The sequence below is a fragment of the Pelophylax lessonae genome (assembly GCF_965119305.1).
Source record: "Pelophylax lessonae genome assembly, chromosome: 9".
NCBI lineage: Eukaryota > Metazoa > Chordata > Amphibia > Anura > Ranidae > Pelophylax > Pelophylax lessonae.
Window position 1 is genome coordinate 177344119 of NC_138776.1, and position 23795 is coordinate 177367913.

Here is a 23795-nt window from a genome sequence, read left to right on the forward strand (position 1 = left end):
CACATGTAGGGTTCGGATGTGAGAAAATTCAATTGGGGTAACGGTACACATCCATAGGGTCAAAAAGATAGGAACAAGATGGAATAGCAAGAGAGAAGAAAGGAAAAAAGTAGTAGGAAGAGAATTAGTAGGACCCCGCCCTGCCCCCCCCCTTCCCCAAAATCCCGATGCCCCAGACTCCATTAGCTGCCCCCAGTGAGGTAGTGGAGCCACGGCTCCCATACCTTGTCAAACTGTTTCATTTTGTCATTCAGCATGGCCGACATACGTTCATTAAGCATTATCCTGGTAAGTTTATGTCTGAGCTGGTCGAACGGCAGGACTGGAGATCTCCAAGATCATGCTAGCGTTATTTTGGCAGCCGTAAAAATAAACGAAATAAGCCTTCTCTGCGCCCCTGCGCTCCACTACTTTTTTTTTAACAGCATTTAACACCTTCTAGTTCAGGGGTCGGGAACCTTTTTGCCTGAAGAGCCATGAACACCACATATTTTCAAATGTAATTCTGTGAGAGCCATACACTATATTTCAGGGGCCGGGAACCTTTATTTAATATTCATATTCATGGGCCGCAGCTATACAGTGAGTAGATGGAGCCGTGTGAAAGTGCCTGGAGTCCGGTCGGGAAGAGAGCAGAGCAGGCAGGTATGCAATGAGGCCGGAGTGGTGAAGCGCCTGCAGGCCTGCGAGAGATGGAGGTGAGTATATGCCCTGAGAAAATGGTGGCCGGCCGCTGAAGGCCTCAGAAGTGGATGTGAGAGGCGGGTCCCCGGGTGTCAGAGGGGAAGGAGATTCGTGTCTGTCGGGGCACAGGGAGTGGATGGCAGGTCTCCTTACCGGGCGGTGATTGCCAAGGCCCTCAGATGCACAGCACGTGAGCCGGTGGCGGTACCGCGAGTAGGCTGCGGGGTCTGTAGCGTGGCAATTCGGTCACCCAGAGACGAACGGAGGGTAGTGGTGGGTAGCCCACAAAGTGTACCGTCGATGGTTTCAGAAATCTCCTTGGCACCGGGCACAGCTACGCGGATGGCACTGGATTGAGTGGTAGACGCGGCGGAGATCTGGGACTATACGTCCAGCGCGGCTCACGTCTGGACACGCCCCCCTTTATTAAAGATTTGTCTGCAAGCCAGATGCAGCCATCAAAAGAGCCACGTCTGGCTCGCGAGCCATAGGTTCCCTACCCCTGTTTTCGTTGAAAAACACCTACAAAAGCTGTGAAAACATGTAATTCTGCTAAAAAAAAAAAGCTCAAAAATGCCTTAAAACCTGACGCTTAGGTGTGAATGTAGCTTTATGGTTTACATATACTTGCAGGTATAGAAAGGTAACCTTGCATGTTTAATTTGACACATACTATCATAGAATCATACTGTCATTTTGCAGTGATGTTGCTTTCATACTAAATATCAGGTGCTTCCCAAATTCATTATCGTAATATGAATGGTCTGCACAGTGTATTGCACAGTTGTCCTTCATGTGACCAAATTACAATGTTGTATTAGCGTAACAAGAGTTTCATGAGTCAAGCAAACTGTTTTCTCTTTAGATGTCTCTCTGTCATTCATTAACATGCCTCATGCTTTGATCATTTCAGTGAAGTCTGTTTCCTCTTTTCTCTTAGATTATGTTTTATGACGCGGATTTACTGTATTCCAGCTGTGTCTTTTGATGTGACTGCTCTTGCCGGATTTGTCCTCTGAAGATGGATGTGTGTGACCTGTTACCGAACACAACTTAGGAGCCGGCTGATTGTTGCTTGGATGTTTATTGTGGTGCACGGATGACCTCTATGGGTTGCATCTGGCTTTTGGATACAGTTTTTCAACCATGGTAAAACTTGCAAACCCTCTGTACACGGAGTGGATTTTGGAAGCCATACAAAAAGTAAAAAGACAAAAACAGCGTCCTTCGGAAGAGCGGATTTGTCATGCAGTGTGTGTATCCCACGGTCTTGATAAAAGGCTTGTACTTGAGCAGCTTGAACTCAGTGTACAGGATGGCTCAGTTCTCAAGGTTAACAACAAAGGTGTGGTTTCATACAAAGATCCAGAAAACCCAGGGCGCCTTACAAATGTTAAGCCTGGTCCTCTACCTAAAGCAGCCAAAGGCCAGCGAGCTGTAGGTACCGATCTGCGCACTGTGGACTGGAATAAACTCCTTCGTAGGGCACTGGAAGGCCTTCAGGAATCCAATGGCTCCTCGCTTAAGAATATTGAGAAATATTTGCGTAACCAGAATGATTTGGTTGGAATTGTGGCAAATCCCATTTTCCAGAGGAGGCTGCGTCTAGCGGCCAAGCGGGCTGTTAACAGCGGGAGGATACTGAAGGATGGCCCGCAGTATAGGATTAACTATGGAGGATCAGAAGGGAAAGGAGTATCCAAATTTTCTTCCTCTTCCATGCTTCCACTAGTCAGTCTCCTTCCTCATGAGAAGGATCAGGTGAGTGTAGAACATGTCCACTATAAGTGAGACGTTTTGTGTTTTTGGGGGACTCGACTGTACTAACTGACCACATGCTTTACAGTTTCTGCTTATTGTATGACAAAATCAGAAAATAATTTATTCAAGTAAAGACTTCCATTAATACACGGGTGGTAGTTGAGGATTCCTAAAAATAAAATATTGACCTCCTGCTGCCTGAAATCTACCTTGCTTTTTTTTTTTTTTTTTTCTGCTTCCCCTTATTGTGCCAAATGTCATTTGTTGACTCTTGTATGTCACTGTCAGCCACTGAGAAGTGAGCCAGGCTTAGGACCTGTGTCTGTTATCAGTTTGACAATAGTTTGATGCTTCTGAGATCATTTAGGCCTCATGCACACAGACCTTTGTGGATATAAAATAAACTTAAAGTAGAACTTTACTGTTTTTTTTTTTTATTTGTCATTGAGGATAGAGTAAAGGAGGGTTATGACTTCTGTCAGTTATTTTTTGCCATCTGAGTCCCATTGGGAAGCTTTACCTTCACTTTCTGTCCCTTAGCCAAAGCAGGAAGTGAGAGGAAATCCCTGCATATTTAGGTAATTACTTGACCCCCCCCCTCCCTTCAGGTCATCAGAAAGTGTCCCCATTGGAAGATTTTCCCTCTGTTAACTTTTCTGAGGACAGCCCAAAATTTTGGAATTTTCTTTTACTTCCATTTTTGGGGATAACAGTAAACAGAAATAATAGAGAGGGGGGGGGGGATTTCCCTAATGGAAGCAGGGGGAGCAATAACTGATAGGTGGTCTAATCCCTTTTTACTCTGTCGCTGAGAGGCTGAGCCAGGTGCCGGTCCAGGCATGTGGGCGGATCCTGACTATATGGTCGCGATCTTGCCCGAATCTAGACCGTCTCTGTGACGTCAGCACACAGCGGACTTCAGCCTGCTGTGTGCTGAAAACAGATTACAGGAGTGCAAAACAAACTACACTCCTGGGAAAGGGAAAGTACAGCCAAACAAGTTCGGTTAAGCGCCAGTGCATAGAAGCATTGGCTTTTTTTCCTTTGTTTTCACCTGTTGCTGTGACCAGTAACACACTTCGTGTCTTACGGCGTCTTCACTGGAGAAGCAATGGAGCCACTTTTGGACAGCAGCATTGTCCATGCGGAGGTCAGGGTAGTGTTGCATAATTAGTCAGGTTGAAAAAAGACACAAGTCCATCTGGTTCAACCAACAAAAATAAAAAATAATGGATGCACTCTTAGTTTTAGATTGACTTGACCAGGAGTCTCCAAACTGTGGCTCTTTGATTGCCTTTATCTGGCCGTTGGGACTCTATTCCTCCCAAAAGCTTTACCAAAGGGGCTTAATTTCTCTCACTGACACTAATAACAGACTCACTGATACTAATCTTGGGAGAGTGCATGTGATCAGCACAGGGCCAATCAGCACTGTCCAGACAGAGGTCAGGGATCCTGATAGGATAGGTCAGTGCAGTATGGAAACTCCTCCTACAAGCTTTACAAGGAACTGATAGAAGTCACAAGACTGCTATATACTGCTGATGAGAAAAGGTATTTAGCACTTTATATTTACTAAAATAATTGCATTTCCATGTTCTGTGTATTGTGGGAGGCCAGATATAGTGAATGCAGGGTCCTGGGTTTAGTCATGCAAAAATACACTTTAAATATTTGTAAGTGTTGCAATTTGTCCTGTACTGGCTGTGAACACAATTTTTTTCTTGTGTGGTTTGGTTTTTGTTACCCAGATCTCTGCAATTTTTTCCATGATTTTGATTATTCTTAGCTTTACACATACTTTATAAAAATCGCCAATTTGGCAAATAGGGGCATTCTTCTTGTGCGGCACAGGAAACTATTTTTACCTTTTTAGATATTACTAGGGGGAATTGCATGAATTATGCTGAGTGAGATTTAAAATGTGAGATTTGAGATTTAAAATGTATCTACAGTGAAAATGTAAAATCCCATATTTTAAACATTGAATGGTAATTATTTCTGATCTACACATTCATCTTAATGACCTTTGACGCTTGTAAAATTTAAAAAATTCTCACACATGTATTTCTTGAATTCTGTAAGGGCCAGTTCACACCACATGCAGTCCAGTGCATTTTTTTCTGCTTAAAAAACACATAGATAGTTGATGATATGGTTTTCAATGGCAATGTTTACACCAGTAGCACAAACAAGTGGTTACTGCCCTTACCTGTAACTGGTCTCTGCAGCAAGGAGCATTGGAAAGGCAATACATATGACAAGACACAAAAAAAATTCCAAGCTCTCCTAACCAACCAGTCTGTGACCAAGCAAATTGACTTGTCCAACAGTATGCGTTAAAAACGGGTTTAGTTGCACATGTGCAACTAAAACCCTGTTTTTAACACCTACTGTTGGCCAGGTCAATTTGGTCGCAGACTGGTTGGTAAGGAAAGCTTGGAATTTTGTTGGTGTCTTGTCATAGTTTACACCAGTGCAGTCAGTTCCAGTGCGTTCCAGTTACAGGGAAGAAAGAACATGCTGCATTTTTTTCTGGGCTGTACTGGAACATGGTAAAACGCATCAAAACGCACTGGAACATACGTTCTTAATAAATGTTAAGAAAAAAGAGGGGAGAAATGCACTGGACTGCATCAAAAATGCACTGGAACGCATCAAAAAAGCATCAAATGCGCTTGCAGAAAAACATCTGAAAGGCATCCAGACTGTGTTTCTATGGTGTGAACTGGCCATGACACATATTCACCTGTGAGTGGGTACTGACGTGTCACAGAATTCCCAGAGCCTGCCTTCTGAACTACAGAGGTGCTGAGAAGGAGGGGTCTCAGGAGGCGGAGTCAGCACAAGAATCACAGGTGGCAGGCAGCAAGGTGCTGTGAGATATGTAGCCTATAGAAATGTTAAGTAAACAGCACAGGAAAAGCATGGGGGGAGTCCAGTAATTTGATAAGAGATGGCCAGCAGACAGGCAGAACTCTCAATATGAAAGGAGATTTCTCAAGTAAGTTTATATTTTCTCTGTCGCTCATTGACAGACGTAGTCCTCTTAATATCAAATTGGGTTATGCTGCCCTCTACAGGAGTAGGACTAGACAGAAAGAAAACGTTCTGGCTCCACCTTAGGGGCAGTCCCAGAGGGTATATCCTCTTCCTGTCTGCTACAGGAAATCAGTTTTTTTTCTGTCTAGTCAGGAGTAAGGACCTAAGTTCCTTGCTGGGATCTTTTTGGTCCTGGCAAGATTTTTTTTTTTTTAGAAAATTTTTTCCTTTTTTAGGTAGTTTTCTCCAGTTTCCTGTGAGATCTTCAAGCAAATCACGCCGGATCTGGGCGACGGGCTGGATGTTGAGATCCAGTAGTCACCCCAGCCGGCCTACGAGCGCGTGCAGACCATAGCTCTGCGCTGGGTCAGCCGCGACATATTCAAGTAAGTATGCTGGAACTGGGCGACGGGCTGGATGTTGAGATCCAGTGGTCACCCCAGTTCAGCCTATGAGCGCGTGCAGACCATAGCTCCGCGCTGGGTCGGCCGCGACATAGTCCCACTGGACGGGGACTAAAAACACTCGCTTGAACGCCAATGACCAGCAGAGTCACGGCGTCCGTATTGGTCGACAGCCCCCCACCTCGGTGGAGAGGGGTTCTGTTAAAAGGGGGTGCCCGTCAGTTCCGGTATGGTGAGTAGATGTTCCCCCTTGTCGGGTTTTTGGGATGGATACGGGCCCCTCTGTGGATGGTTGGACCTTTTCCTTTTAAAGAGTTCCCCCTCTATCCTATGACATGTTCACAGATCTTCCTGTTAGAGTGTGAGTGGTGTATAGGAGTTACAATGGGTTCAGATCCACATGTTGGCCTTCACCGCTGAAGGAGCCACTCCACGCAGGTTAAGTACTCTGACGGCCAGCTAGCCATGGGAGACTTCCTGAAGACATAGGATCTTATCCTGATGTTGGCTCCGTGTGACCTTGGATAAGTCACTTTATCACACTGGGTCCCAGCTTTCCATACGAAAAAAAAAAAAAAAAGCAAGCTTGGTTTGGGAGCTGACGCTCCATGAGGCTTGGTTTAGGAGCTGACGCTCCATGAGGCTTGGTTTGGGAGCTGACGCTCCATGAGGCTTGGTTTAGGAGCTGACGCTCCATGAGGCTTGGTTTAGGAGCTGACGCTCCATGAGGCTTGGTTTAGGAGCTGACGCTCCATGAGGCTTGGTTTAGGAGCTGACGCTCCATGAGGCTTGGTTTAGGAGCTGACGCTCCATGAGGCTTGGTTTAGGAGCTGACGCTCCATGAGGCTTGGTTTTGGAGCTGACGCTCCATGAGGCTTGGTTTGGGAGCTGACTATTTTTAAAGAAAATACCGGCATATAGGTAAAAGCAAGCACCTATCCTATGCAATGATGCAGGCGCCATCCTCTCGTAGGCCAGACTTGCAGGCCGCCGCCAGCCCTCTGTAAACCATCTGCAATCCGCCGGTAAGAGCACACAGGATCGGCAGCCGCCGCCATTTTTCTGTAGACCGCATGGATCCTGCAGCACTACAGACTGCATTGCCTACACAGGTCGCCCGCAGGTCACGCAGGCCGCCATTTTGCCGTAGCCTGGTGTCCCCTGCATGGGGGCGGCCATGTTTGGTGTGCCCAAGCTACCTCGAGGAGTAGCTGAGAACGACGGAAGGCGTGTAAAAGGGGGCGGAGCCACTTCCTTTACCCGGGAAAGCTATCACAGGACTTCCTAGTCTGAATAGGACAACGCTGGGAGCAGTTTTAAGCTTCTCTGCATCAGGTGGTGAGCCCTTGGGGTCTCTCTCTCTGTAGGGGTCCAGAACAGGTACACTGAGGTGCTGTTGCGCTGGGGGATTACATATAAAAAAAAAAAAGAGAAAAAAATATGTATATTTTTAAAATTTTTTTTTTTTTTTTTTTACTGGCAAAGTGTTCTGGATTAGCATGGACCCTGCCACACATCTATCTCCACCTGATCCCCTCGAGTGGCTGTAGGACCCTCCAGTTCCCCACTTACTATTGATGCATTATCAGCGGTTGTAGAGTCTTTTATATCCCGGGTGGAAGTGGCCTGTCAGGGATGGGGTGCAAGGAAGCGACCCCCGCCTACCCCTAAATTCATCTGAAACTTCGGATTCAGAGTCTGAACCTGTCACTGCAAGTGCAGGTCCCTCATCTGGGGCTGGTGTCTCAGGTACTGTCTCCTCAGACAGTGAGAAGGGCGTTTCGGCATCCGCCATAGCCCAAGAAAAAGCGTTGGTGAACGCACTAATTGTGAGACTGAGATCCCTTTTGGTACTAATAAACGGACCAAAATGGCGAAAGTGTTTTCTTTTGCCCAAATGTATTGGTAATAGCATTAAAGAAGAATGGGGTCATCCAAAACGAACCCCTGGTTTTTTCCAAACGCATTATTAGGCGTTATACGTTTGAGGAATTCCTCCTCAAGAAATGGAAAGTGCCACCTGTGGTGGATTTACCAATTTCCAGATTAAATAAAGCTATGGTTATCCCATTGGAGGACGCTCCGTCCTTTAGGGATCCGGTGGATCGCAAGGTGGAAGCTGTGTCTCGCGCCATCTGTTCCTTGATTGGGTCAGCTTTTTAGACCAGTGATTGCAATTGGTTTGGTTTTACAAACATTGACAGAATGGACCAAGTTGTTACGCCGGGACTTAGAGGGGAGAAGCATCCCCCCAGCAGTATCAGACCTGCTGGAGCAGATGATACAAGGGCTACAGTTTGTCTGTGACGCTACTCTGGACGCCACTCCATTGTTGGGGCGGGCATCAATTTCAGCAGTCGTCCTCAGGCGTGTACTGTGGCTAGGGTGTTGGTCGGCGGACCAAGATTCCAAAGAAACTTTGGCTAATCTCCCTTTTCAGGGGGATCGCCTATTCGGGGCCACCTTAGATGAGAGTATCAAGAATCTCACTGGAGGCAAGAGTATTTTTTTGCCACAGAGCACTAAGGGTAAGGGACCTCGTCAGAGACGGGGGCCTTCCTTTTCCGCTCATAAGAAATTTCTTCGCTCCGCTGGGACGGGCGATAAAGCTAAGCCCTCCAAAACTCCTTCAGGAGGTTTCAGGGGGCGCTGGTCGGGCAAACAAGAGTTCGGCTCTTCCAAACCTGAAGATAAGACTAAAGCCTGAAAGTGCGCCCCCCACCCATACTTGGGGTGGGGGGATGTCTTCGCCGGTTTCCGGATACATGGCTTTCCAGAATCCCGGACAATTGGGTTCGTGAAGTCAGAAGGTCAGGTTACAAGATCGAGTTTCAATCATTCCCACAGGTGCGATTCTTCCCCTCCAAGATCCGACTATCCCCGGATCGCCTAGAAGCTTTGCGGGGGGCGGTCACAGATTTAATGTAACAAGGAGTGGTTGTCCACGTTTCCTTGGACAGAGCGTTTTCAAGGGTTTTATTCGAACCTTTTCACAATACCAGAAAAGAGGGCAAGGTGCGTCCAATTCTGGACTTAAGAGCACTCAATCTTTTTGTCAAGGTACAAAAATTCAAGATGGAGTCCATTCGCACAGTAGCGGCCTCCCTGCATCAGGGGGATTTTCTGGCGTCCATAGACATCTAGGATGCCTATCTTCACATTCCTATTTTCGCAGGACATCAGCGTTTCCTGCGTTTTTCCATAGAAGAGAACCATTATCAGTTTGTGGCGTTACCCTTTGGTCTTGCCTCGGCTCCTCGGGTCTTCACAAAGGTGTTGGCCCCAGTGTTGGCGCTGTTGCGGCAATGAGACATATCGATTATAGGTTACCTAGACGATCTTCTGCTTCGTGCAGAGTCTCCACAGACTCTGTTGCTAACTTAGAGATCACCATAACCTCTTTGCAAGAGTTCGGGTGGCTGGTGAACTTACAGAAGTTTTCTCTGGTTCCCACCAGGAGGCTGAAATATCTGGGTCTAATTTTTAGACACATCCAGGGCAAAAGGGTTTCTCCCTGCGGAGAAACGCCAGAAGATTCAATCAACAATTCAGTTGTACTATCTGACAACTGGCCTTCCCTTCGGACTTGCATGAGAGTCCTGGGTTTGATGGTGGCTTCTTTAGAAGCAGTATCATTTGCCCAGTCCCATACCCGAATCCTTCAAAAAGAAATTCTTCTCAAATGGAATCGGAATCCAGATTCCATGGACAATCGGATCCGACTGAGCGAGCGGACCAGGAAGTCTCTGGTCTGGTGGCTTCGGTCTCCGATGCTCAGCAGGGGAAGTCAGGTCTTCCAATAGATTGGACGATTTTCACCACGGATGCCAGTCTATCCGGGTGGGGAGGAATTCTCGGCAAAGTATCCGCTCAGGGGCTTTGGTCCCTGGAAGAGTCCAGGTTACCGATAAATGTATGGAACTGAGAGCGATCAGACTTTGTCTGATTCACTGGACCGAGCAGCTCCAGGGCAGCCCGGTTCGGATCCAGTCGGACAACGCCACGGCTGTGGCTTACGTCAAGCACCAAGGGGGCACCAAGGGTGTCCTGGTGGCCATATAGTGACCAGCATTCTTCATTGGGCAGAACGATTGTTCCAGCTCTCTCCGCGGTATTCATTCCGGGGGTGGAAAATCGGCAGGCAGATTATCTCAGCCGTCAGATTCTGGATCAAGGGGAATGATCTCTTCATCCAGAGGTATTCCACCAACTGTGCCTCCGTTGGGGCACCCCGAATGGGATCTGTTGGCATCTCGGCTCAACAGGAAAGTGCGGAGGTTTGTGGCTCGCTCCCGCGATCCTCTAGCAGACGCCGCAGACACGCTGATCGCCCCGTGGGACAGTATCAGCTACTGTATGCCTTCCCTCCTCTCAAGTTGCTGCCGAAGCTTCTTCGCAGGATAGAGGTGGAGAGAATCCCAGTTACCCTGGTAGTTCCTGACTGGCCTAGTCGGGCCTGGTACGCCGACCTGGTCAGGCAGGTCGCAGACGTTCCTTGGCGACTTCCTCTCAGGGAGGATCTGCTGTCGCAGGGACCGATCTTCAATCCTGCTTTACGATCGCTGGCTTTAACGGCCTGGCTATTGAGACCCAGGTGCTGAAGCACAAGGGATTGTCAGCTTCAGTTATTCCTACTCGAATTAAAGCGAGGAAAGCGACTTCCAGAAAGATCTATCATCGCACATGGAAGTCTTAGATCGCGTGGTGTGAATCTCTTGGGTTTCCTCCACGTTCTTATTTGGTGACCGAATCTTGGCTTTTCTGCAACCGGGGGTTGAGCAGAAGCTGGCCTTGAGTGCTATCAAGGGTCAGGTTTCAGCATTAGCAATCTTCTTTCAGAAGCTTTTGGCTACTCATTCCTTGGTGCGGAATTTCATCCAGGGGGTGCGACACCTGGCTCCGCCAGTGCGCGCGCCTTTACCACCCTGGGATCTTAATTTGGTGTTGTCGGTTCTTCAGAAACCTCCTTTTGAAAATATCAGGGAGATTCCCTTGCTTACTTTATTCCAGAAGGTGGCCTTCTTGGTGGCTATCACTTCTGCACGCAGGGTGTCAGAACTGGCTGCATTATCCTGTTGTTCCCCATATCTGGTGGTTCATAGGGATAAGGTTGTTCTTCGTCCGAATCCATCCATCCTTCCTTCCTAAGGTGGTTTCAAAGTTTCATTTGAATGAGGACATGGTATTGCCTTCCCTGTGTCCTAAGCCCAGTCATCCTTGAGAATTCGCGTTGCATTCCTTGGATGTAGTTCGGGCGATCAGGGTATAGTTGAATACTACGGATTCATTTCGTAAGACGGATTCACTGTTTGTGATCACGGATGGCCCTAAGAAGGGGTTGCCTGTTTCTGCCACGACCATCTCTAGATGGATCAGACAGACGGTGGTATAGGCTTATTCTATTTAAGGGTCGGGATCCCCCGTTCCCTGTTAAGGCGCACTCTACTCGGGCGCTTAGTGTTTCCTGGGCCTTCCGCCATCAGGCGTCAGTGGTTCAGGTTTTCAAGGCGACTACTTGGTCGTCGGTTCATACCTTTACAAAATTGTATAAGGTTGATGTGCTGGCATCGTTGGATGCCTCTTTTGGCCCCAAGGTTCCTGCAGGCCGCTGTTTGAGGAGACTGTTGGTCTACCTCGAGGGTTTGTTGGGTAGGTCTCATCTGTTTGCTCGATGAGTCCCTTGATACTTCTGGTTGGCTCCGGTTGGGCCTTCTGGATTTTGATTTCTGTTCCCACCCCTCATTTGTGGCACTGCTTTGGGACTTCCCAATTTGATATTAATCAAGAGGACTACGTCTGTCAATGAGCGACAGAGAAAAATGGATTTTTGTAAGATCTTACCGTAAAATCCTTTTCTCTTAGCTCATTGACAGACGTAGTACCCGCCCCTCTATCATTGAGTTGGGTTGGGTTAAATTCTCTGACACTGCTTTGTGACAGAACTGATTTCCTGTAGCAGACAGGAAGAGGATATACCCTCTGGGACTGCCCCTAAGGTGGAGCCAGAACGTTTTCTTTCTGTCTAGTCCTACTCCTGTAGAGGGCAGCATAACCCAATTTGATATTAATCAAGAGGACTACGTCTGTCAATGAGCTAAGAGAAAAGGATTTTACGGTAAGATCTTACAAAAATCAATTTTTCTTGCCATAAATACCAGTTGTTTGTAGTGCAAATACATAGCAGCTTTAAAGTGTATGCTGCAACTATAAATTTACTTTAAGACCCATGGTACCATATCTATATACATTAACTGTCAATGGAGTTTAGTTTTGAAAAACTTTAGACTTGGAGTAACTCCTCTTTGTTGAGAAAAAAACATTCCCCTCTGGGTGATCTATGTGCATTGCAAGGATTTCAACAAACTTTGTTGCAAATTCCTACCTTTTTGTTGCTCTGAAGAAGTCTGTGTGTTTGTGTCCAAGTGAGAAAGTGAATCTAATTGGAGTGGTTATACTGCCCCCCTACAGTAGTAGGACACTAGGCAGAAAAAGTCTGACTATGCCTATGGGTAGTCCCAGAGGGTATACTCCCTCTCTCTGCTATAGGTACTTTGTTTTTTTTCTGCCTAGTCCTAGGTCCAGTAAGGACCTAGTTTCTTGCTGGGATCTCTGGTCCTGGCAATTTTTTCTTTTTAGATATTTTTTTTTCTCCTGGTGTTTTCCTGTGAAATCTACAATCAACTGCCAGACTGGGCGACGGGCTGGATAATCTAGATCCAGTGGTCATCCCAGTCTGTCCAGCAAGCGCACGCGGACCTCAGCTTCACGCTAGGTCGGTCGCGACATAGCTCCAATGGACAGGGGGCTGGCCTGCGTGTTAAACGCCTCGCACGGTTGCATACCACCGGGTCTAGGCCTGAGTCACAGCTTCCCCCTGGCTGACAGCTTCTCCATTTCGATGGAGAGGAGGTTTTGTCTGGAGCGGTGCCCTCATGGTTCCTGGTATGGTAAGTAACTGTCCTCCCTTTCCCTCTGGAGGGTTTTGGGGTGGACTTGAGCCCCTCCTTGGGACGGTCAGGCCCCTGGGTTCCCCTCCTTTCTGTTAGGTACACCTCCCTCATGGTCATCCCTGTGGGACATCTCAAACCCCACCACCCCTCTTTGCTTAATTTGTCCGTGATTCCAATGCTGTTAAAAGCTAGGAAATCTACTTCTAGAAAGATCTACCATCGTACGTGGAAGACGAACATTGCCTGGTGTGAGTCTCTTGGGGTTCACCCTCGATCTTTTTCGGTGGCTCAGATCTTAATCTTCCTTCAACGGGGGGGGGGGGGGAGGTTTGAGCAGAAACTGGCCTTGAGTACTATCAAGGGTAGATGTCAGCCTTAGCGGTCTTCTTTCAATGGCCCTTGGCCACACACTCCCTGGTGCATACTTTTCTTCAGGGAGTTAGGCATTTGGCCTCTCCATTGCGGTCTCCGTTCCGCCTTAAACCTCAGTTTAGTCCTCCTGAAGCCTCCTTTTGAGAATCTTTGGGAGATTACCCTGCTTAAGTTGTCCCAGATGATGGCCTTTTTGGTGCCTATCACCTCTGCGCGCAGGGTGTCAGAATTGGTGGCGTTAACCTGTCCACCTTTCTTGGTTCATAGAGATAAGGTGGCTGTTCACTTCACCCCTGTCTGTCGTTTCTTCCAAAGGTTTTCTCTGATTTTTAATTTGCATCAAGACATTGTGTTGCCTTCCCTGTGTCCCAGCCCAAAACATCCGAAGGCAATTGCCTTGCATGTCTTGATGTGGTCCGGGCAATTAGTATGTACCTGGCAGCTACGAATTCTTTTAGAAAGTCAGACTCTCTATTCATGCTCACGGATGGGCCTCGGAAAGGGTTGCCCACTTCCTCTGCGACCATTTCCAGATGGATCAGACAGACAGTGATTCAGGCCTATTCCCTCAAGGGTCAGGTTCCTCCTTTCCCTGTCATGGTGCACTCTACTCTGCCGCTCGGTGCATCCTGGGCCTTCTGTCATCAGGCGTCAGTGACGCAGGTTTGCAAGACGGTCACTTGGTCGCCGGTGCACACTTTCACAAAGTTCTATAAAGTGGATGTGTTGGCATTTACGGATACTTCCTTTGGCCGCAAGGTTTTGCAGGCTGCTGTTTTTAGAGGACCTAGTTCTCTTTGACGGTGTATTGTTGTTTTCGTTGAGCTCCTGTTTACCTGGTTGGCTATAGTTTTAGCCTTGGGAATTTTCTTTTTTGCTGTTCCCACCCATGTTTAACTTTGCTTTTGAACGTCTCAGTGGTTAAGATCAGGAGCTGTGTCCATCAATGAACGAAAGAGAAAATGGGATTTTTGACTTATTGTAATATCCATTTCTTTTATGTTAATTGACAAACAGCACCTACAACCCTGCAGTTGTAATTCTTCTGACACTGCTTGTAACAAAACTGAGTACCTATAGCGGTGCGAGGGAGTATACCCCGGGGGACTGCTCAAAGGCATAGTCAGACTTTTTTTTCTTTTCTGCCTAGTGTCCTACTCCTGTAGGGGGCAGTATAACCCAATGGTTAAGAACATCAGGAGCTGTATCCATCAATGAACATCAGAAAAATGGATTTTACGGTAAGTCAAAAATCTCTTTTTTTTTTTTTGCAGGGGATGCTTGAAATCTGTCTTGTATCTCCGTGTAGACTTCTAGGAAAATCAGTGAGCCAATCACACTAGCAGGAACTTGTTTTTGGGGGTGTTTTGTACACCACCTGTGTACAGAACACCTCCAGGTAGCCATATTTTGTTGCATTTTACAGAAAATTACAGCATTGTAGATTGAAAATTAAAGGTAATTTTTAAAAACATTGAATTACAATGTGACTTGTGTCGCAGTTGTATATGCTATATTTTATTTGCTATTTTTTTTTTTTTTTTACATGAAAGTGGAGTTAACCCTTAAAGTGGTTGTAAAGAACATTTACGTAGAAGCATGCCCATTTACCCTCATTCATACTTACCTGAATCTTCATGCAATCCATTGCTGTGTCCATTTGTAGCGGCTCTTTTATCGCTCCCATTGCTCTGTCATATCCTGTGATGGGGTGGGGCCAAGCAGCACAGTCTGTCGCAAAAGACGCAGACCGCTGCTCGTGATCAAGCTTGCCGGAATACCCTAGTAGGAAGCGATTTCCTTTGGAAGAGCCAGGAACGCTAGTGAGAGACTCGAAGTGGAGGATCTGTGAGCTTGAGAGGCTGGAAAAGTATTTACTTCAAAAATGCATTTCAGAGCATCTCCAAAGCATCCATAGAAGTCTGGCAATGCTTGCTAACAGCACCTCCAGCTTTTGAGAGGCTTTTATTCAGTTAGCTTTGCTTTGGAGTTATTGTAGGTATGAGATATCCCAGAAAACCAAAAAGCGAATCAGAAAGATGTTACTAGCAGTCACTTTTGGTTCATGTGTATATATTCTGGGAGTGTCTGGTGCAGACCAGACGTCACATCTGTTGTGCAGCAGGAAGGTAAGTCAGGTCCAGACTGGAGCAGATATTCTAGTAGACGGTACACGTGGTGTGCAACATGGGAGCGCTATGGCAGAAGGTGAACGAGGTTTGAGAGGGAACTGAGCGGCAGAGGATCAGCAGAGCTTGTGGACCAAAGCAGGAGAAGCTAGAAGATGTGTCGCATGATTAGAAGCGTGGGAGCAATATAGCAGGAGCTGAGCAGAGACTGGCAAGAGAAGAGGATCAGATAAGCAGAGCTGGGGGGTTACTACTGATCGAAGGATTAGCAAAGCTGGGGGTACTACTGTGGGGCATCAGCAGAGCTGGGGGATACCACTGAGCAGGAGATCTGCTGAACGAGGGTACAAATGAGCTGGGGATCTGTCGAGTGGGTGTACTAGTGAGCTGGTCTTCTGCTGGGCCCCTTTAAAACAAATAGACTATCAACACATACAGGGTATTTGCCAAGCTTCAAAAAAGCATCACCAAAGCATCAAAAAAAGCATTTTGAAGCAATACACGCTTTAGTGTGTGTTAAAGTCAAAGCAAGTGTTCAAAGCAAGTGTAAACGAGCCCTTAAGGCCTGTACACACGATACGAAAATCAGGAGGAAAATTTTGTCCGAACGATCTGCCGATTTTCGGATTGTTAGTATGGTGCTTTCGACTGCCGATTACGGATTTTCGGACGAGAAAAACTAGATGTGCAGGCTATAAAATCTTTATTGTACGTCAACACAACGTCCGATTTTCATTTAATTAGTACAGTTTTCGTCCAGTCCAAAAAAAATTATAAGAGCAAGACTAGGCATCCTCAGAAACGAAAGAACACCTACAAAACAATTCAACACATGACATCACTTCTGACGTTGAATTCTGTCGTATGGGAATTTTCGTATGAAATTAACATCTTCACTTTCCACATGAGACTAGCATGCTACAAAAAAAAGACGACAGATCGTTCCAGAAACTGATTGTGTGTACGAGGCTTTTTTTTTTTTTTTAACTATTCACTTTGCAGATTTGTTTAATATATACTTTATACACATAATGTATACAGTTTTGAGTAGAAGTCAGTGGGACCTGGTACCAGTATGTTTGTTTTTTGCATTGAGCGAGGCAACCGAAACGCCTTGAAGAACCCACACAACACTGGGAGCATTTACAAACTCCATGCAGATAGTGACCTTTGTGTGGCAAGAAAATCCACAATCCTAGTGCTGGCAGGCAAGAGTACCAGGCACTTATCTAACCACTTAAGGGGACGTTGTTCCAACACCTGTTGTGTTTGATGTTGCAGTTAACATTTTGCCATTACAGTCTATCTCCATGAATTGTATCACTCCAAAAAAAACAAAAGTCAAAGGTGGTGCAGTTATGTCATTGAATGTTACCATGGTGATCTTAGAGCATTGTAATAGGATAAAAGCTCAGCAGGATACATTTAGGTGGGTATATGATAAACACTACAATGGAGAGCTGTGCAGAGCTTAACCACATTTTGAGGGGTGATCAGTGTTCTGTATTTTTATCCATAGTGATCTTTAACTCTTGTCATGGCAGCACATTGACTCGATTCTGAAACTGTACTGGGTAACCAAACGCATGTTGTCATCTTCAGCAGTAAATGAGCGCCTTGGCTGGTGCATAAACCCTTGTCCTTTTTTACATTCATCCTGTGAATCATAGGTCCTCTCCATCGAGGAACAAAGGGGTGTTTTCAGCTCTTGTTTTTGCAGAAGGCCAAATCTCTTGTAAACACAGAATTGAAGTGGGAGCAGCTGCAGTCACCACAAGGATGTGAGGGGCTACTGACAAAGGTTTCACAATAATTCAGAGTCTGCACCCAGGGATCCCCCTGCCATCTGCAAGGCGGCTCAGCCAGCCTTCTATAGAACAACTGGCAGCCTGCAGGCATGTGTTCCTCGACTACACATTAGGGACATGTATCCCTTGGTAACAGCCAAGAAAATGAATAATAAACCTGGCAGTGAAGCCTAATGCTCTTCTGATTTACCAGAAAGGCTCACACAGTACTTCATGATATCATACCGTCATTTTACACTTTTTTCCTTTTGAAGCGGATTTGTTAAATTGCATTCAATTTGTTATGTCGTCGAATTTGACAGCATTAACAGATGCTTTTTGTACACCGAACCAACCAGATGTCAGTTTTACATACTGAAATTTAGCTGTGCTTTTTGAAGTATTAACTGAGTATTTGATTTAATAATGATAATTAGGATCCTTGCAGATAAACTAGAGCCATAATAACTGAAGATATGTTTTCACTGAAAATATGCCAATCTTAAAGTATGGCTGTCATTCAAAAAGTGCAAATCTTTTCATGCATCTTTATGTGTGTATTATGTATACAGAGATTTAACAAAAATATTCTGTGTGATGACATATGTTCTTCTAAAAGACATATGACCTATTTCATTGCCATAATTGGTTGTACCTGACCACAGTACAGACTGAAGTACAGAGCTGTCCATTAATCATAACAAATCTGTAATGGACTGTTAAACAGAACCCCACTGTGAGAATTAAAGGCCTATTAAGATGGGATTTTCAGGAATAAAGGACGTATGTTGTGGTGGTTTTTTTTTTTTTTTTCAGATTAATTTGCATGTAAAGTGATCAGGTGGGTGTAAATGTCCATATTTAGTGAGGTTTGTAAAGATATATGTACAACCCCAATTCCAAAAAAGTTAGGATGCTGTGTAAAGTTTACATAAACAGAATGCAATGATTTGAGAATCATATAAACCCATATTTTACTCACAAAAGCAAATAGAAAACATATTAAATGTTTAAACTGAGAAAACGTTAAATTTTTTTTAGGAAAATAAGGTAATTTTGGGCATTGATGACAGCAATGGTCTCAGAAAAGTTGGGACAGGGCAACAAAAAAGCTAGCAAAGTTATACTAAGAAGGAAAATCTGGAAGAACATTCTGCAACTAATGAGGTTAATTGGCAACAGGTCATGGTTGTGTATAAATAGAGCATCTTAGAGAGTCTCAGAAGTAAAGTTGGGTAATAGTTAATCAATCTGTGAAAAGCTGCATCTAAAAGTTAGTGAACACTTTCAGGAATACTGTTCTTCAATGTAAAATTGCCAAGAATTGAAATAGATCTACAGTACCTAATATCAAGATTCAAATAATTTGGAGAAATTTGTGTGCAAGGGACAAGGCCGAAAGGAAATACTGGATGCCCATGAACTTCGGGCCCTTAGACGGCACTGCACTAAAAAAAGGCATGATTCTATGATGGACAACACTGCATGGGCTCAGGAATATTTCCAGAAATCACGGTCTGTGACCAACACAGTTCACTGTGCCTTCCAAAAAATGCAAGATAAAGCTCCATAATGCAAAGAAGAAGCCACATGTAAACATAATTAAGAAATGCCACTGTCTTTGGACCAAAGCTCAATTAAAATGGTCTGTTGCATACTGGACACTGTTCTGTGGTCCGATCAAAATTTGACATTCCTTTTGGCAATCATGGGCGCCCGTCTTCCGGACTAAAGCATAGAGTAATATTCCAGCTTGTCATTAGGGGGTCAGTTCAAAAACATGAATCTCTGATGGTATGGGGGTGCATTAGTGCATATGGAATGGGCAGCTTGCACATCTGAAAATGCATCATCAATGTTGATGGATATATCCAAGTTTTAGAGCAGCATATGTTTACATCAAGATGATGTCTTTTTCAGGGAAGACCTAGCATCATTTAGCAGGACAATGCTAAACCGCATATTGCATCTATGACAATGACCTGGCCCCATAGTAGAAGAGTCCGGGTGCTTAACCACCTCCCACCCGGCCACTGTACATATACGGCCGGGTGGGAGTCTCGTCCCTCTGATCTGACGTTCCGGAACGTCCTGCAGAAGGAGAGAGATCGCACCACCGCAGGCACGCGCAGCGGCACAATCTCGATGTCTACACAGAGCAACAAGTTTTGGCAGGAGGGCCCTGTGATTGGCCCTCCTGATCACATGACGGCTGTGTCCAATCACAGCCGTCATGTTATGTAAATACAGCCGTTGTAACAGCTTTGATCTCTTCTTCTCCTCACACAGATCCTGTCAGTGAGGAGAAGACGATCTGTGCTGCAGCCAGGGGATCAGTGAGTTTTTTTTCTAATTTCTCACTGATCACAGGGGGGGTCTGTGCTGGTAATCAGAACATTGATTACCAGTGCAGCCCTGAGGGGGGGGGGTGCCACTAGAGCCACCAGGGATGCCCACCATGGCCACCAGGGATGGCAATCAGGGCTCAGAGAGCCTGCCAGTGGTGCCCTCCCTATCAGTGCGGCCCACCAATGCCATCTATCAGTGCTGCCCACCAGTGCCCATTATTGCCCACCAGTGCTGCCCATCAGTGCCCATCAGCGCTGCCTATCAGTGCCCACCAATGCTGCATATCGGTGCTGCAAATCGGTGCTACCTATCAGTGCCTCCTCATCAGTGCCTGTCAGTGCGGCCTCATCAGTGCTCATCGGTGCAGGAAAAAACGTATCTATTTACAAAATTTTATAACCTAAAACAAAAAAACTTTTTTTTTTTTTTAAACTTTTCTGTCTTTTTTTATTTGTGCACCAAAAAAGAAAAAACCTGGCTGTGATCAAATACCATCAAAAGAAAGCTCTATTTGTGGGGAAAAAAATGACACAGATTTGGTTTAGGTACAGTGTAGCATGACCGCGCAATTGTCATTCAAAATGCAACAGCGCTAAAAGCTGAAAATTGGTCTGGGAAGGAAGGGGGGTTTAAGTGCCCAGTATTGAGGTAGTTAACTGGCCTGCCTGCAGTCCAGACCTTTCACCAACTGAAAATATTTGGCTAGTTTTGAAATGAAAAATGCACCAAAGACCCAGCACTGTTCAGCAGTTAGAATTCTAGATCAGGCAAGAATGGGACAACATTCCTCTCTCAAAACTCCAGCTACTGGTCTCTTCAGTTCCCAGATGTTTATGGAGTACTGGTAAAAGAGGGGATGCTGCCCCGTAACATGACCTCTCCCAACTTTTTTGATATGTTGGTGCCATCCTATTTTTCTCTAATGGTACGTTATGTTTAAACTGAGTTTTCTATTGTAAATAAAATATAGGTTTGAGATTTGCATTCTGTTTTTAATGTAGATTTTAGTGTCCAATTTTTTTTTTTTTTTGACCCAATTTAAAAATAGTGTGGCTGTGCAGAGCTCTGCCCACACAGCCATGTCATTTATTCAGCGTTCTTGAATGAACAAACTACCATTGCAGCAGATGGCTTGTAGTTCTCATTGAACTGCAAGGGTGAAGATGAGCGCTCTTGTAGTTGATCTTCCTCCTCTTCATAGTAGACAGCAGGAGCCTGGCATTGTACACATGATCTGTTGATCACAGGAGCAATGATTCCAGGCTCCTGTGGGAAAAAAATATATGCACATTTTTATTTTTTCAGAAATATATGTGCATTTATATTTTCCCATAACATGAACTTGACCTTTAGGGTGAAAAGTAGAAAATGTAAATTTTTTTTACAAAATTTTCGCTCTTTTTTTTTTTTTTTTATTATCGCAAAAAAATGAAAAGCGCAAAGGTGATAAAATACCACCAAAAGAAAGCTCTGTGGGAAAAGACGTAAATTTTGTTTGGGTACGGCATTGCATGACCGCGCAATTGTCCGTTAAAGTCGCGCAGTGCCAAGTTGCAAAAAGTGGCCTGGACGTTAAGCAGGAAAATCCTCCGGGGCTAAAGTGGTTAAACATCTCACGGAGCAAAGTTTCATTCTATCACCCGAAAATCAAGAGTATGGCACAACTGCAAACCTACCAAGACATCGCCATCAACCTAAACAGACAGGCCGGGCAAGGGAGCATAAATCAGAAAAGCAGCCAAGAGGCCCATGGTAACTCTAGAGGAGCTGCAGAGATCCACAACTCAGGTGGGAGAATCTGTCCACAGGGCAACTATTAGTCATACACTCCACATCTGGCCTTTATGGAAGAGTGGCAAGAAGAAAGCCATTGCTGAAAGAGAGCCAAAAGAAATCCCTGTTTGCGAGAAGCCATGTGGGGGACACAGCAAACGTGGAAGAAGGTCCTCTGGTCAGATGAGACCAAAATTGAACTTTTTTGCCTATAAGCAAAATGCTGTGTGGTGGAAAACTAACCCTAAATGAACCAGGTAGGATCAGCCAGGTTTTTTTTTTTTTATATGGTAAAAGGGTCCAAATTACACAGAACAAGCACTCTGTGTTCATGCCTTTAAAAGAGCAGGATCCTTTGTTAACCTACAAAAAAAAAAAAAAAACACTTACAATCTAATTTTACTGGAAGTAGCCTTGTGACCGCCTAACTAGTCTGAGCTATATTTAAAGGAAACCGAGGTATTTTTTTTTTTTTTTTCTTTTTTTAAATACTTTTTAGTATCACTTTAATGCAGTGAATGCATCTAAAACATTAAGGCTTTAGAACCACTTTAAGGGAGATCTGTAGTCCTAGCATTTTACTTTTTATTTAATATTCTCAGCCCTTTTAAAATCAATACAAATTATTTTTTATTTTAATAATCCCAGATCCCAGAGCAGCGCACTCTGACAGTCAGTTGAGCAGGATGCAAACCACTTAAGGTTAGTGTATAGTGGCTCAGAAGCAAGTCATGTACAGTACGCCTTTATGGAAAATGGTTGGTTTTGGAAGTTTTGAAATGTTTTACATTCAAATGTGTATATATAAACAAAAGCAAATCATTGCAATGCATAACTACAGTGAATACTCTTCTAATCAATATTGATTAATTTTAAATACTTGTTTAAAACTTGACCATGGCCAAAAGGGGGGGTTCTAAGTGATTTCTCAACAAGATAAAGCATAGAGACATGGATGGGGGAGTTAAAAATGAATTAAATAGTGTTTTTTGGCTTGTGGTGCTCAGTTGCAGTATAGATCCGCTTTTAAGATTCCAGTTCAACATTCAAACCCTGCCTTCCATACCTTTTCAAAAAAGCTTCAGACATGCTGGAAGTGCTTTAGCCCTGGGTGATTCCACATAACATTTTTACTGCTTTCATGACTAAATCAATGAAAATTTCTTGTGACTCGCTTAAATTAGAGACTTCTATATACACTAGCCAATACACCAGACTGTGCAAAACTTGGTCTGCTTTTACAGTCATAAAATGTGGGCTGCGATATGTAGCTCACTTTTCACAGAAAGAAAAGCTCTGCAATTGAAGGAAAAACAGCTATGTGACTGTTACAATAAAGCATAGGTCTCTGAACTGCTGCCTTTTGCTTGCATTTACCCTGCCTTTGGGACACTGTTCTTCCCATAGGTACAAGGCACTATTCTTCCCGCTGATGCCAGTGATGGTGCACCATTTCTTCCACTGGTACAAACAATGGGGCACTATTCCTCCTACTGATGCCAACAATGGAGCACTATTCCTCTCGCTAACACCATTGATGGGGCACTCACTATTCCTTCCACTGATGCCAACAAAGTGGATACAACTCCTCCCCATAATCCCAAAGATGGGGCACTCTCCGACCTCTCTAAAGTCTAAGACCCCGTTCACATTAGGTCGCTCCGACTTAGGGGGCAACCTGTGAAGTCGCGTGCAGCGCGACTTTGGCGCGACTTGCACGGACTTCACATAATGGAAGTCAATGCAAGTCGCCTCCAGGTCGCCCCCAAGTAGTACAGGACCCTTTTTCTAAGTTGGAGCGACTTGTGTCGCTCCTATTAGAGCAGCTCCTGTACTACACAGTGGGAGCGACGGTGCACGACTTGTCAGGCTGACCAAGTAGCCTGACAAGTCGTACCAGTGTGAATGGACACTGAAGAACCATAAACTGGCCCTTTTGTTTATAAATATAAAGCAAAGTTTCGTTACTCCTTTTAAACATTCTTGCATGTTCCTGGCCCTAAAATCTGTAGCATTAAAGAGTGTACATCTCCTTTCTTTTTGTTACTAAATGTTTGGATTGTATGTAGTTCTGTGTTTTCTTCAGTGTAGGTGGTTTTTCCCATTAATATTTGCTTCAAATGTACAGTTTTCAGCTGTCTCAGACTGCGTGATGTGCACCTAGCATGTCCAGGTCCATATGTTTCTGCCATAAGTTGGATATTGGTAAACAGGTTTGTTCACACAAATATATTTTTCATTTGTGGCTCCCCTGATCTGTAAGATTTATTCCATTTGAAATAAAATGTTTCCTTATTTTTGGTATACAGTAGTGCTATTTCTACCCTGGTATTTCAGTTGAAGCAGTGAACAAACGGTGCAAGAGCTGCATTTCACTACTTTTTAAAACTGATTTTCTAGGAGGGTAGATGTCCGGGTTAAGACAAGCTGCTAGGTGTGTAATGGTCTGTATGTTGTCTGGAACCTGCCAGAGCAAGATGTCCCAAACAGATATTTCCCGCTACAAGCACACAACTTATTATTGAGACTTTGGGATTTCATTTC

The 23795-nt window shown here is 44.9% G+C and overlaps 1 protein-coding gene across 1 annotated transcript in view; it reads left to right on the plus strand.

Annotated features, from left to right (window-relative positions):
* KAT6B (lysine acetyltransferase 6B) overlaps window positions 1-23795 on the plus strand; it is a 367576-nt gene that overhangs the window by 20283 nt on the left and 323498 nt on the right. Inside the window, exon 2 of the mRNA XM_082268915.1 lies at window positions 1625-2445. Within this exon, the coding sequence (XP_082125041.1) occupies window positions 1831-2445 (615 nt within the window). The 5' untranslated portion in view covers window positions 1625-1830. The remainder of the gene's footprint in view (window positions 1-1624; window positions 2446-23795) is intronic.